The 14,475-nt window shown below is 50.6% G+C and overlaps 2 protein-coding genes across 2 annotated transcripts; both read right to left on the bottom strand.

Annotated features, from left to right (window-relative positions):
- Window positions 1-1,780: 1,780 nt before the first annotated feature.
- On the bottom strand, window positions 1,781-3,259 carry P168DRAFT_286672 (KxDL motif-containing protein). Its single transcript, XM_024836394.1, has 3 exons — window positions 2,575-3,259; window positions 2,324-2,476; window positions 1,781-2,110 (listed from the first exon to the last, which is right to left on the bottom strand). Exons 1-3 carry the CDS (start codon window positions 2,880-2,882, stop codon window positions 2,026-2,028), a joined length of 546 nt encoding a protein of 181 aa, XP_024697150.1. The 5' UTR covers window positions 2,883-3,259; the 3' UTR covers window positions 1,781-2,025.
- A 4,835-nt stretch (window positions 3,260-8,094) lies between these two features.
- On the bottom strand, window positions 8,095-13,963 carry pkhB (putative sensor histidine kinase/response regulator; the record flags this gene model as incomplete). Its single annotated transcript, XM_024835661.1, has 3 exons — window positions 8,095-8,385; window positions 8,448-8,561; window positions 8,615-13,963. The coding sequence occupies 3 exons, from the start codon at window positions 13,961-13,963 to the stop codon at window positions 8,095-8,097; spliced, it is 5,754 nt and encodes a 1,917-aa protein (XP_024697149.1).
- Window positions 13,964-14,475: the final 512 nt, after the last annotated feature.

The raw sequence follows: 14,475 nt of genomic DNA, 5'->3' as shown, positions 1-14,475 counted from the left end.
CACTGCAGCAGTTACACTACAGCACTAGACGAGATGCCGCTGGTTGACGGGTTGTCTAGCTGTTTGTCTACATGGAGTAGATAAATCGTCGAAGAGAAACCACAGAGTTTGACAGACCTTTTTTCAGTAGGGATAGTGTAATGTTTCGAAGTTTGAGTTGATTTCGTGTGAAATCAAGGCGAAACATTCTTTGCGCATGAATGTCTTACTTGATATTGATCTCGGATAGGGTTATTATTAGGCGCGAGATTGTTATGGTAGCTTTTGTAGGCTGTTCATCAAAACCGTGCCATGTTAACTGTTATTTGATTGACTTCCAAGGAAAGAAGAGATATCAAGACGAAGGAAAAAAGTTACAAGGATGAGAGAGTTGAGCCGAGTATATGGTAGAGAAAAGCATGCCCTTTTCATTGTACTAGGGACTTTTCAATCTTCTAAGCATAGACTCGAGAATGCTTTGTTTGCAGTTGACCCCTGAATTTAACAGTGCATTAGGCAGCTTCTAGCCTACATTCATTGTCAGGTAATGAAATCCATGGCCAATAGAAAAAACCCCTGCATCTACGTAGACTTTTGAGTTTCGGAGGTAGATGATTCTTATTACCTCTTATTGGTCCCACTCAAAATGATACTATCGCAGGTTTTGATGGGTCATATCCTCTCCATGGCACCCTGTCAGGGGTGTGCATACCCCCCTTTCTTCCTCTTCCTTGATTCCCTCATCCACATCACTATAACTGACCTCAACATGGTGTTCACCAAGGTTACACTGATTTTGACCATGGTCCGTATTGCCAGTTGATGGTGAACAAAGGTCCGACTGGGGTAACCAAAGTCCGACAGGTGTCGCAACTTCCTTGACTTCAAGATCCTGCATCATAGAAAACATCAGGTTTCCCACCCCCCCCGCAAGCCACAAGTCCCGTACTGCACAGGAACCCACATCACGCTAAGGACCCGCTGTTTGGGTGGTATCCACCCAGCTTGGTTGTTTCTCCAATGGAAAGGGACCAATCCCAGAGGTGAGGTCTATTTAAGATTACGCTGGTCTGTCCTCCTGCAGCTATAGCCCCATGTATCTCTACCAAGCCTAAAGGCTAACCGCTCCCCTGACAAAGAAGTCCCCCCTGCACCATTGGCTACCAAGCGGTATTCCTACAGGCCTAGTGTCTCGACTTTTGTCCACGTGTGCAGTGCATGGGTGCCAACGGGTTCCACATCTCGTTGTCCCGAGCGTGGAGCCTCCCGATGGCGCCTGGTCAACTCCAGCGGTAAAAGCGGCGGGCAAAATTGGTCGCACCCGGGGGGTGGAGCGGAGCGGGGTTGGGCGGAAGCTAAGCGGTCGCCCTCCCGCGCTCTCCCGCCCACCTACGTCACCAGCGGGCCGTTCTACACGATATCATGTGATTGCAAGGGTAATTTGACCTGTCCATTTGACTCTGAGCCACCCCCCTTGGGACTGTGGCTGGTGTGTGATTTCCCCTGTCACACCCCTTGGGCCCCGTGGTGTGTGCTTCGGGGATGCTCGGAGGACCGTGCTCCCAAGCTACATACCTCAACGGATATCCCGCAAGGTGATCGTGGGCTTGCGCATGACCTGACACGATCGTCAGGGATGGGCCCTATGGTGGTCTGATTCGATGTCCCGTTGGTTTGGTACCTGGAAGGAACCAGGGGGACAGCACCACGTGAGTGGACCCAGGTAAAGGTAAATTTGACCTTCTCTTGTTTTCAGGCGGTGGGAATGCAGTGACTTCTGAAAAATGAAATTGATTTTTCCCAGGTGATAGAAACAAGAACACGCCCGCCCAACATCAGTTTGTGGGAAATCGAATATAAACAGCAAACCGTCCCAAAACGCCAATCCGCGAACCAGCCTATGGCTGGATCACAGAGAATTGACAACCAACGATCCATCCCTCGAACAAATAATCAAACATGGACTCGTGACCGCCGCCAATAGATATATACCGTGCCTTTGAAAAAGAAATAATAGATGGAAAGATCTTTTGCTCCACCGAGAGATCAGTTGTCGTCGTCAAAAGTGTACTTCTTCGCCGCTCGTCGGTACTCATCAGGGTGTGCACGTTCGGCCTTCGTCTTCAGGACACTGGTAGTGATATCTGTTAGTATGCTACAGCCTGCCCAGCTTTGTCTTCTCCGCAGGAAATTGAATTTTGCAAATCCGACTCTTGTATGCTGCCAAGAAAGCCCAAAAGAGCGGAGAGCGGCGGAAAATCCACCATATGGCGGAGTGAAGTCCAACGGCCGGTATACCGTAAAGAGACAACAACGCAAATGCAGAAAACAGTTAAACACTCACTTTACGCGTTTCTGGGTCCACTCAAGATCCCGCTTGGTCTCACGGGCAACCTTGATACCGTCTGAGAAATTGGCGCGGGCACCTTTCAGGCGGCGCTGAGCGAGTGCTTGCAATTCAAGAAGTTCTCGCTGCTTTGCGTTCAATTGGCCGGATCTTTTTAAAACTCGTCAGTTTGCATTCTCCTGGTCGAGGCTTCTTCTTCCGCCCAACTTTGATAGGCAGACAGATCGGAGCGGCCAAGTGATACTCACGTTTGCGCTTGCTTTGCTAGGCCTTTGTCCAATGGAGTCGGATCAAACACGTTCTGCATGCGATCACTCAGGACATCCATGACATCGACCCCGGAGTACGAAGCGGCACTGGACTCATATTCGCCTCCCACGCTTCCGGAGCCATAGCTGAACCCAGCGGAGGTGCGACTTCCCGTAGTGGTGCTAGTGTCGGAAACATCTGGAGGAGAACCAGATATGCGACTGACGGGATAGAGGCCGGCCGGAACAGGAGCTTTGGAAGGAACATTGATAGGGAGGGCAGGGGATTGATAGTGATGGGTGGCCATTGTGGTAAGATATGTCAAAGGACAACAGAAGTTGAACTAATAAAACAAGGTGCAATGATCTAACAAGTGTTCAACTATGGTTGAAGAAGTATGATACGAGAGAGTGGTTGGAACTAGGTAAGCTGATATGGCCGGGCTGGGATAGGAAGACGAGGACTGGAGAGATGAGAAAGGAAGAAGGAGGGACAGGATGATCGAGGGAAAAGTTGACGCCTTTTATAACCATCTTCGGAAGTTCTTCCATCCGGCGGAATGGGTCTCATGGGGAGAATAGGTTGACAAGAGGGGGTGGGAATGTGATGGGCGAAGCCATCATTGGGCACTGGACCATCCCGGAAGCCTTTACTCCCATTTCCCCCGACTCCCATCCTTCCTACTCCTCCAATTCTCTCCAATCCCAACCCACCAATTCCACCCGGTTTTCAACTTCTGGCTGCCAATTCGTCCCTTGCCCCGATTTGACCCCGCTCTGGGTGGAAAATTGAAACCTACGAAGCGGAGACAGATGGACGGAGACTGGTCCAGCCCTCTCTATCCTCCTCCACTCGGACATCCTCCCGCACGGCCGTGGCGAGTCTTATCAGGCATTGACCCAAAATAGTCTTGGAAATTGCCTCATACAATTGGGCTACAATGCGAGAGAAAGTACTCTCGCAGCAAGATATAAAAGGGAGTTGGTGGGTGTCCCGCGGACAGGCTCGAAAAGTTCATATCTGGCCCGCTCCGCGGATGACCGCTGCTACTTATGACGGACTCGTTCCTTCCACTTCTCCCATTTCCTTCATTCTATCTCTTGCTGACGGCTCCTTCTTTTTGTGCTTCTTTCGATCTCCAACCCTGTTTTTATATTCATTTAGCCCTTCTCAACCGTATTCTTCGTCTGGAAAGTTCTCAGGTTCCTAGATCCGCCATTTCCGTGTTTCCAGCTCCTAGACCCCGTGCTACCCAATTTTCAAGAATATCGGGAGGCTGGGTGGCTGGGAGAAACATGGCCCCTGGGACCAGACTCGAGATGGACTCGGCATCGATGTGATACCAAAATTGTCCGAGGACGGGACTACCGCATTGTGACAGCCCCGATTTGTCGAACATTCTCTATCCTCTATCAGAAACGCTCTGAATTCGGGGACAAAAAGATTTTCTAACTGTGTTTTCACATGGTTGATGTACTTGCCTATGTCTCACAAGAATTGCTATTCCCATTGACTGAAAATGAGACTGGCGTGAGGCCAAATGTTGGACATTGCTCATATTGGTTGAGATACCAAACTCATGGCCTGCTTGGTGTATATATCAAATAACCAGCTTTCATCGTGCTAGGTAAGTATGATTCCAGAAATTCATGGTCCTGCAGCCGGGCGTGGGCGCGGAAACTAAACGGAGGATAGGGAACTGACATGAAAACAGGACCCGCGGCCCAACATCACAGGACGTGAGGGTTGACAGATTTGGACACCGTTGCATGGAATGAAAAAATCCGAGTCGATTGGTGCCGGTTATCGTCCACGACTGATGCGGATTCGTGCCCCTGTCTTGCGCATCCATGTAACGAATGCCTAAGATCGCTCAAGTGGTACTGCATGGTATTGTGATAACATCGTCAAAAGGGATGCGAAATTGTGTAACGCAAAGAGCTCACTCGTTTCTCTGCATACTGAATGAAGAAAGAAAGGAACCCGAATCCCGAGACATCCTTGGATTCCACTGATCGGCGGCTGCCTGTGAATTTTCTGGCTCAAACAAGACCAGTACTCCGAGAATGGAGAACTCGATACCGTGAGCCGACGACAAGCGCTTTAGGCGCCGCCAATGTGAAGAGATCCTTGAGAAACTGGTCCGCGGGGAGCTTCGACAGGCAGCTTGTTTTATGGAGGGATCAAGTTTTTGCAAGTTGAGTGACCGGCTTTATCATGTTGGAGCTACGACATTAACTTGAATATGGGGGATGAGACCGGATGCTAGAAAGGACAGAAAAAAAGGGCCCACCTTTACTAGCGAGGAAAAAGATCTCTCGCTGATATATTGGTCACGGAGAAACTTGCTTAGCCCAACATGCAACTCCCCATGTCCATTCATATTCCAGGAAGGGGGCAAAGGCCACCCAGTGTTATCCACTCCGTTCACGGTTAAATCCACCCGAAGCCTAATTGCAGTAGTGACAACCATTCGCTGGAAACCCCTTTCATGCGGGTATCGTCATCGCCCTCCAACCTTGCTGCCTCACGGTTGTTGCCTGACCAAGTCTGGCTAGCGGTCCCTCCCGGTTCTCGACTATGTCTGCATATCATTTCGACAGCGAATGCACAGGGAAATGGCCGCATCAAGAGCCCCTTTACTGGCTGTTAGCCCGACCGGACTGTTGGGTTACACAGTGGACCAGCTCACTACTGGATAACCTGAGAACGACATGAGGGGCCTCTAATGGCTCCACGACGGCTTTGCCAAACTTGGGGGTGTTTCCCTGTTTCCCTTGCCACCGGTATATCATTGACCTAACAATGATATCTATGATATGACACTAGTCGAAAAAGGAGCAGTTGGACCTCTAATAAACTGAGTCATGATCTTGACAGACTGGATAACTATCGCCCCCTCCATCTATCCCGTGAGGAGCCTCTATTCACCTCACGAGTTCATGTTCCAGCTGATCACGATAGCATGAATTGGGGTTCCCTTTTTGATTGGGCTCTGTACACGAGTCTCAAATACGGTAGCCTTCAAGGGTCCGTCCAAGGTTCCTTTGCACAATGCCAACTGTGCCCAACGACTCAGCTGAGGCCCGTGTTAGGGCTTATCATCAAAGACGGGAAATGAATGCAGTCATGCCACCGCCCTTCCAGAGAATTAAATCCTTCTGTGTTTAAGATTGGTCCTCTCCCAATGATAGTTGAGCCCGCACCCCCCATGTTCGTGGACGCAAAATTGGTCGCAGGGAATGTGGGGTTAGGTTGAGATTCGCCTATAGTGCGTTCGTTTGTTTTTTCTAGCCTTCCTTCCTCACCGCCACAAGCAAGACTGATACCTGAGTACAGGTCCAACCAACCGGCTTCGCAACCTATTGGGTGTCAACGATAATCAGGCCGTACGGGTCTGTTACCCTTCTATGTTTAACTTTCTAGAACGTAGTGGGTTCTCAACAAGGTTGGACCAAGCAGTCCAACGACGTGACCCGAGAGAGGCCGGAGCGGATGCCAACACCCCCATGCTCATGCCTGACCTACTTAAGGCACATTTTCTAGGTAAAGCGTCTAACCTCTCCCTGCATGAGAAGCCCCTCCTCAGATGCTCGTCATAATAGACGGCATGGCATCTGGAAGCATGTCTGTCACTTGCCAGTGCCGTCATCAACTAAAAGCGTTGGGCATTCTGGTTTATCCCAATACTGATTATCCTGGAGCCAAGTACCTCTTTACTTTTCAGTATATTCCTCTTATACTATTTTATTTCCCTCTCCGTTATGATTTCAACAGCATCCCACCCCCCATCCAGTCTAGGCATTTATGCCACCAGACGCAATGCAGCTCATAGAGGGGAGGGGGAGGGCGAGGGAAAAGAGCGGAGATGGCGCTAGCTCACCACTGCGTTGGCACCTGTCGCCCCGATGAGGTATGGCGCCACAAGTCCTTGACTCTGCTAATGATCTACATCTCTTTATGGAAAGCAGCGAAAGACAGGCCGTCAACATGGGAGACAGAAAATAATTAAATCAAATAACAATAATAATTAAAATGAACATGTGCAAGGAAACATTAACACAAATGGTGTTGACACCATCAGACCATTTCCTTCTCACAAATAAGCGTACCAAGATGCGCGTGCACCATATAGAAAAAAGTCAACACTAATCATTCGGACGCAGACTAAGAAGTTCCAGTTACACAGCAAACGAGGTCAGTCCGTCTCTATCGGCGATTTCGCGTATATCTCAGATGAGCCACATGGTTAGCAAGGGAAGCAAGGGAAGCAAGGGATGTCATGTCACAATGACGTTGGCATCTTACTTAATATACCAGGTAGCTAGCTACCTATTCAAAAAGGGAAGGACGGGACTTCGGTAAGGTGGCGCCCATGTGACCGTTAGTCGAGGTACTCAGATGGACCATACAGAGGGATTGTCCGTACAGCGCCCATCTTGGCTGGTTGGCCGTCAGCGAGACTAGGTAGACATGAGTGAGTGGGTGAGTGAGTGAGTGGGTGGCACTTGATCGTACGTAGATTCCACCGCAGGTTGGTTGATGCCCTTTCGGTCGCAGATGCGTTTTGCTGCTTACGGCAAGACAGAACAGAGTAGGTGGATAGATGATTGTTGATACACCGGTAGTATACCACAAATACTACTATCATTGATATTGAATTATATAAGGGCCTAAAGATCCAGTACAAACATAATCCGTTCGGTCAACTACTATTCTGATAACATGTAGTAAGTACGCATGTATGTGTGCAAGAGAAAGAAGACCAGATTATGAGTTGATATATATATATGATTAAGATGGAAAAATACTCTTAGCATCAGCAAATACAATTCAGAAGATAGAAAAAAAAAGAGTTCGTGCTCATAATAAGCTGGTATCGGGGTGTAAAGCCAAAGCCGTAAAAGAGGAGGGGGGTGAATAAAGAAAGGTTTAAAAACAATATAAATGCTCAACAAATCCGAGAAGACAACAAACTGACGCCATGCACGAGGTGCGAAGGGTTCAATGAATATGAGTCATATAAAAAAAGCTTGAAAAATCCGGCGGCCCCCTGTAATGCTGAAAGGTATCACTCAAACTTGAATGCCGAATGCAGATGAGATGCATGGTGTGGAGAATAGTAAAAAAGGAAAAAGAAAAAAAAAGCAATAGCCAAATATCAAAAAAGAAAACGGCCCGAATATATAAGCCGTCCAAAGACAAGTTGCGAACAAAGGTAGTAGTATAAATAAGTCCAAGCCCTCAAAATCATCCCAAAAAAAAAAGTAGAAAGGCGCCTTTCCGTCCGATATAGCTCTCGCCAGCCCAAAAATGGGGCCCAGCCCATGATAAGAAAAAGACAAGACAACTAGTAGCAGGTATACATCATGGCACGGGAATAGGTTGTCACAGGGATTTGTAGATAATGCGAAACAAACGACTTGGGGAGCGCGTGGTAGGCAGACGCCTGGAGTCGTCATGTTGCATACTAAGTGCGTACCCTTCCGATAGGCGGGTGTCGCCCTGTCTGCTCTACTCTACTCTTCCCGGTGACTGTCCTCACTGTCGGGTCTGAGACGATCTCGGAGTAGGAGCAGAGGTCGGTTGGGGTCGAGCAAGCCAATCATCATCTTTCCTAATTCGTTGTGTTTGATAGGCTTGGTGACGTAGTCGTTGAAACCTGCGCGCGCTGCATCCTCAATCTGATCTGTCATCGCATTGGCCGACAGGGCCATGATCGGGATTTGGGGGTAGTGGTTCTTCAACTCCCAGGCGCGAACATCACGGCAGGTGTCGTAGCCGTTCTTGATCGGCATTTGAATATCGCACTGCAATAGCGGGTTAGCCACTCCTCCCTACACCTAATCAGGTTGGAATACTGGTCACTCACGATGATGAGAGAATAGTATCCCGGTTCTTTGGAAAACACCATCTCGGTACACTCCTGTCCATTGGCGGAAGTTTCGGCCATCACCTTGATTTTATCAAGATATTTCATCATGACCTGATTTCAAGTTAGACATGTCAAATAAAGACCAGATGAACGACGCGTCTTACCATGCGATTGGTCTCGTCATCCTCGACGAGTAGAACTCGATAGCCTTTGTTCCCGATAACCTCTTTCACCATCTTCGACATAGTTTTGAAATTGTTATTAATCTCTCTGGCCATGTCCTGGTTCCTGTCCTTGCTCAGGTCGCGTCGGTTGTTGGGGTCGAAGATCGCCGAAAAAGCGGACGGCTTGACGGGCTTCGGCACCGTGTATACACGCTTTCCGCTTGACGACAGCTCCTTGATCTTGGTATTGATCAATCGTTTTTGGTAGAGGTCGGAAATGATAACGAGAGACGGGGCAGTAGCAGGGTCGCACTCGGACACTTTTTGGATCATCTCGACGACATCGTCAACACTCGGCAAATTGAGAACCAGATGGGTGGGTTTGAAGCTGCCCCGATCATTCATTGAATCCCTCCAATCCTCAACATCGGGCATTGTCGTTATCGAAAATGGGACCTCGTGTGGTACAACTTGCTCAATGTGCTGCTTGATAGCTTTGCGCGTATTATTCAACGGACAAAGGATGAGGATAGAGTAGGGAGTTTGAGATTTCGAGGTGCTGGGTTCTGGTTTCACCGAAGCCGGCTGCTGAGAAGACGACGGTATTTTATGCGAGGTCCCCGTCCCCGCGGCAATGGGCTCTGCCTTGTGCGATGCTGGGCCCACTGCTTGGGGTCCGGTGGTGTGTTTAGTAGAGGAAACAGAGGGCGATTGATGGAGGTTCGATGCAAGGCGTGAGGGAGGAGGCGGCTGAGATTTAGACGTTTCAAGAGCAGACGAAAGTTCGGACACATCTGAACCTTTGGAGCCGATAGAGGTGGTGTGGGAAGACGCGAGTTTTTGAGGGGGGGCGGGTTTCGTCTGCATCGCAGGAGTCTCAGGAGTAATACGAACAGATCGAGGCTCCTCGGCAGTTAGCGGAGGGGGCGCATCGACCTTGACATAGAAAGAGAACTTGGCCCCTTGCCCTTCTTTGCTGCTAGGGGTCAATCTACCGCCATGCATTTCAACAAGCTGCTTGGACAAAAATAGCCCTAACCCACTGCCGGCATGTTGCTGGGAGCCATTCTGGCCAAGTTGGCTGAACCGTTGCATCAAACGTTCGGCGTCTCTGGCGCTGAATCCTTTCCCGGTATCAACGACATCGAAGTTCAACAGCAACTCGGTCTCCTTGACAATCGCAGATGGGTCGCGGTGCATTGAGCAGCAAATGTGGATTTCCCCTTGTGCAGTGAACTTGACCGCATTACCAACGAGATTGATGAGGACCTGACGAATTCGGAACCTGTCCCCAACAACCATCGGAGGGACATCAACATCCATGAGATAGTTGATTTCAAGACCCTTGTCGATAGCCCTAGATGAGACTGTGTCGATTACGTCTTCAATAACTGACCGCACATGGAACCAAGAGTTGACCAGGTTCATCTTTCCAGCTTCGACCCTCGACACATCAAGGATATTATCGACCAATTCTCGCAAATTGGTGGAACTGTTCTGAATAGTGTCAAGCATCCGCCTCTGATCAGTATCCAAGTGGGTATCGAGGATGAATGGGATTGTGCCAAGTATCCCATTCAACGGGGTTCGGATTTCATGAGACATGTTGCTGAAAAACTTGGTCTTCGACTCCATCTGGTTGTTCAATTGTTGCATGGCTTTGTTAAGTTCCCGTTCGAGGTTCTTGCGGTCGTTTATGTCAGTGCAGGTACCATACCACGAGGCCTCTCCGCTGCCAAAACTGCTGGTTTCCACACGAATTAAGCGGACAAGATGCCACCGGAAGTCGCCGCCCTTGGAGCGAAGGCGAATCTCCGTCGAGTAAAACACCCGTCCATTCTCGTCCTTCTGCACGGAGGCGACTCCGCGCCTCACAAGCTCATCCAGTGCGGGGGTAACACCATGAACGAGAGGTCTCTCCAGTGGAGCACACGTTTTCGCCAGGTCGGTTGATGATTCGCCGAAATCCGGAAAAGCGGTTCCGGCTTGGGATTCGGCAATGTACAGCGAAAGTACTCCGCACTTCTCCAGATCATCCGGATGTATGTGTTTCGCGAAACCGAAGTTGAGAGCCTCCTCCAGCTTTTGGCCGGTGTAGAGATGCCATTGCTCGTTGGCGAAGATCAGGCCACGATACTCGGTAGCTTCGAAAACGACTTGCGGGATTGAGTTGGAGAACGCCCGGTACTTTGCATCGATGGCAAACTTCTCTCTCTCTTGCGTGGCTTTAAGCTCGGCTATGTGCTGCTCGTGTATGTCGAGGAACGAGCCAATCCAGTATAACACCTCTCCCGTGCCAGAGATAAGAGGGTTTGCCCGGAAGATAAACCAACGGTACGCCGACTCGTCATTATACCTCCGGACACGCACGCGTTCGGTGAATTGCGAACCCGTCCGTAGGGCATTGGCCCATTCCCGAGACACATGTTCGCGCTCACTATCGTGGATATTCTGCCAAGGATCTCTCAACTTTTGATCCTGGTGTTGGCCCCTTCTGTATGCGTCAAACTTGGAATTGGTCCAGACCACTTCCCCACTCTGAGGCTTAGCAAGGAAAAGGTGGAGAGGGACCGAGTTCAGCATTAACTGGGAAACTGTTTCGGAAAATGGACGTGGCACTTCACGCTGTAGCTGAGCGTAGAAAGAATTTGTTGGGGGATGGCGGGATGCGGCTTGGGTTGGAGAGATAACGGGGGGTGCTTTCGACTCTTGGGGCGGAGAGACTAGTGGGGGACTCGGATCTTGCGCGGGGACCTCTTCTTCGACCGGGTTCCTATTGACCGGTTTTCCCGGGGATGTAGGTGTCGACGATGCAGCGTTTTGCTTCAACTTGCACAGACGGCTCCGATGCTGATTGATGGCCTCGCGGAAGTTCTTGGACTGATAGACATTGAAGTAACTATCGATGTTGTCATTGCTGACCTTGGCAGGTAAACCGGATGACTCTCCAGAGATGTTCGTCACTCCAGTACCGATGTTGCTCAACTCAAAACCGGGTGTACCCAACCCGGAGATGGAGGGGCTGAGCTTCGTAGAATGAGATTTTTCATCGGGGCTACAGAGGCTGGCGTGCGCTGACAGAGACCCATCGTCGCCAATCGTATAGTTGACATGCCCACTGAGACCAGCTACGAGTTCTAGTTCACTGCTCTCGTCGGAGAACGTACCACCCAGACCGAGGAGCTGCCCGTAGCGAGGAGCTTCCAGGCGCGTGGCGAACTGTTTCTCAAGCTGACTGTATTGTTGAGCCAAGCAAAACGAAGTCGTAAGGTGTGGTATGAGATAGGACAGCGACTGCCTCAGGTTCGTAGGGTAAGGTATCGCGGGCGAAAGTATGGATATAACCGCAACCGGAAACCTCAACGTGCTCGACGATGTTTGTTTGGAACGCCCCGCATGCACAAGGGGGATATGGACCACCGACTTTGCTGTGTCCACCCCGATCGCTTCAAGCGGCCTGAGGGTGGCATAGTCGTGAGGAGGGGGATGTTTTGCAAAGGCACCTTCATCGACGGTGTGGCTGGTGAAGAACGGGTTTTGGTCGGCTTGTGCGCGTGGTGCTGGGGACGGAGCAGGCGACTGGGACCAAGGAGACGGCGGCACTTGCTCGTACTCATCGAAGATTTCCACTGATGGGTGCCGACGCGCGAGGGTGGCGGGGTTGATGGGGTTGGACATAGACCTAGATCGAGGGTCGTAAGGTGCTGGTTGGGCGTTTTGGACCTCCGCAGTCGGTGTCGTCTGAACCCTATCTTCCGGGGTTTCAACCGCCTGGCTCTGCGAAGGCTGGGAAATCGCAACATCGCCTGCATATTCGCGCGTCAACACCACAGGCCCCGTCCGCCCAAACAGCTTCGCAACACCTGTCTTTTTGATCAACGGGTCCGTTTCGGCCTCCAAAGGCCTAGGGATCGGGAAAACAGCTTGCCGAAGATTGTATCGAGCAGGACTTATCGTGTCAAGTGCTTGATCTTGGGTGGGGGTGCTTTCCTGGCCTGAGTTTGCTTCGACCCGCGATTCATTCACTGGCACAAGGGAAGTGGTGTCGCTGGCGATCAGGGCGCGTTTGATTTCCACCCTCGAAGACTGTTTTTCTTGCAACAAGTGATGCAATGCGTCCGGGTTGTGCGACGTGGGAGGTTTCCTGTCTTTACCAAATCCAGCAAACGAATGTCTCGAGAAGAGCGCGGGTCGCTTGAGCGAGGCAGTGGTAGGCAGCCCATTCGTCGAGTCGGGAGCGTTCAGCTCTCCCTTCTGCTGATCTGTGTCGCCTGTGTCCTTCCGGGTACCGTTCCCCGCTCCCGCCGCCTCGGTGGGCATCTTCTGGCTTTCGACCTCGACCCCTAGGTTGTTGTCGAAGACGGCCTTCTGACCCCACGGGACGTTCTCGAGGTCTGTCGCATCCCCAGGAACAGCGAGCGAGGCCCGTTCCGCGCCGTAGTGCCTTTGCAAGACATGAACCACATTGGTCCACCACGCATCCAGGCCCGGATCCGCGTTCAGTCGCAACGTTATATCGTACAAGTTCGGCGTAGGGTAGGCTGGATCCTCGGCCTGATTTTTGTGGTGCGAAGGGAGAAATATACCGTGAGGGGTGAGTGTGTTCGTGGCGGTGGACGGTCGCTCGTCCGTGGCTGGCGTCGGCGCCATGTGGAACTTGAGCTTTTCGGCGGGAAGCGTTAACTTGAAGGCCCCGTTGTTGGCCGCTGGATCTTGCATTGAGCGCCGTGGCGGCTGCTGGTCCATCGTGGGGAACGGGTAGGAAAGGACGTGGTCGGGATGGTTCTCGGACGAACCATGGTGGTCTCTATCCTTGATCGTACCGGCCGAGCCGGTGGAATCAGAATATGGTGCCGACGACACACCTTCAGCTGCGGGCAACGCGACCTTCGGGGGCGATACATTGGAGAGACGTCGTTTCCGGCCTAGCTCGTAGGGATTCGATAAAGGATCCGACTGAGAGACAGCTTCTCGCGGGGCCGATGAGCTCTGGCTCTGGGATTGCTGCATCTGTTGATATACCAGCAACTCTTCCATCTGCCTCCGGAGCTCCTTGAGCGTCTGTAGACTCCGACCTTGGTCCTCTTGGGGATAGTCCTTCGCCGAATGGGGGTTCTCCTTCGCAGGTAGTGGTATGTGGCAAGGGTTCGGGGTCTGTTCATGCACGATCGAGGAACGAGAGTTAGCCTTGAATCCATTATCTTCCAGCACGGCATTTGTATCGGCTGCATATGCATCATGGTTGCCGGGAACGGAGCCGGAGGTCGAATGAGAGACATGATAATGAGAATGGGGGGCGGCAGCAGGCGACGGAGCCTCAGCCGATGATGGAAGCGGAGGCGTCCTCATGCTGTGGTGAACTTCCCCCATCCTTGACTCCGTCCACCGCCAGTCAGATAATCAATTCTCCTGGGCGATTCCAACTCCACAGGAGCCAAATGGGACACTCATCTCTCGGACAAACAGGTCCGCAATCAGAGAGTAGGGAATGAGGGAAGCAAGAGAGAGGAAAGGAACAAAAACTCAAAAGGAAAAAAGAGGGGCAATAGGGAAAGGTAAAAAATAAATAAAAAATAAAGTAAAATAAAAAAAAAAAGTGGAAAATGGAAAATGGAAAATGGTAAAGTAAAGGAAAAGGAAAAGGAAAAAGACCGAACTAAACACTAAAAAATAAAAGTGAAAATCAAAGTGTAAAAAATACGTGTGACTTAAAAAGAGATAATGATGATAGAGGTTTAAAAAGGGGGGTGTGGAGTGGATGTTTTTTTAGAAACCGTGAACCACCAGGAAAAAAACACCCTTCCAGTATCTACCACTGAAAAAGTGTGGAAGGGTAAAAGGGTGACGAGAGGCAGTTGAGG

This window comes from Aspergillus campestris, assembly GCF_002847485.1.
Source record: "Aspergillus campestris IBT 28561 chromosome Unknown P168scaffold_1, whole genome shotgun sequence".
Taxonomy (NCBI): Eukaryota; Fungi; Ascomycota; class Eurotiomycetes; order Eurotiales; family Aspergillaceae; genus Aspergillus; species Aspergillus campestris.
The sequence above is the reverse complement of the archived record's forward strand: the minus strand, read 5'-3'. Positions and strand labels throughout refer to the sequence as shown.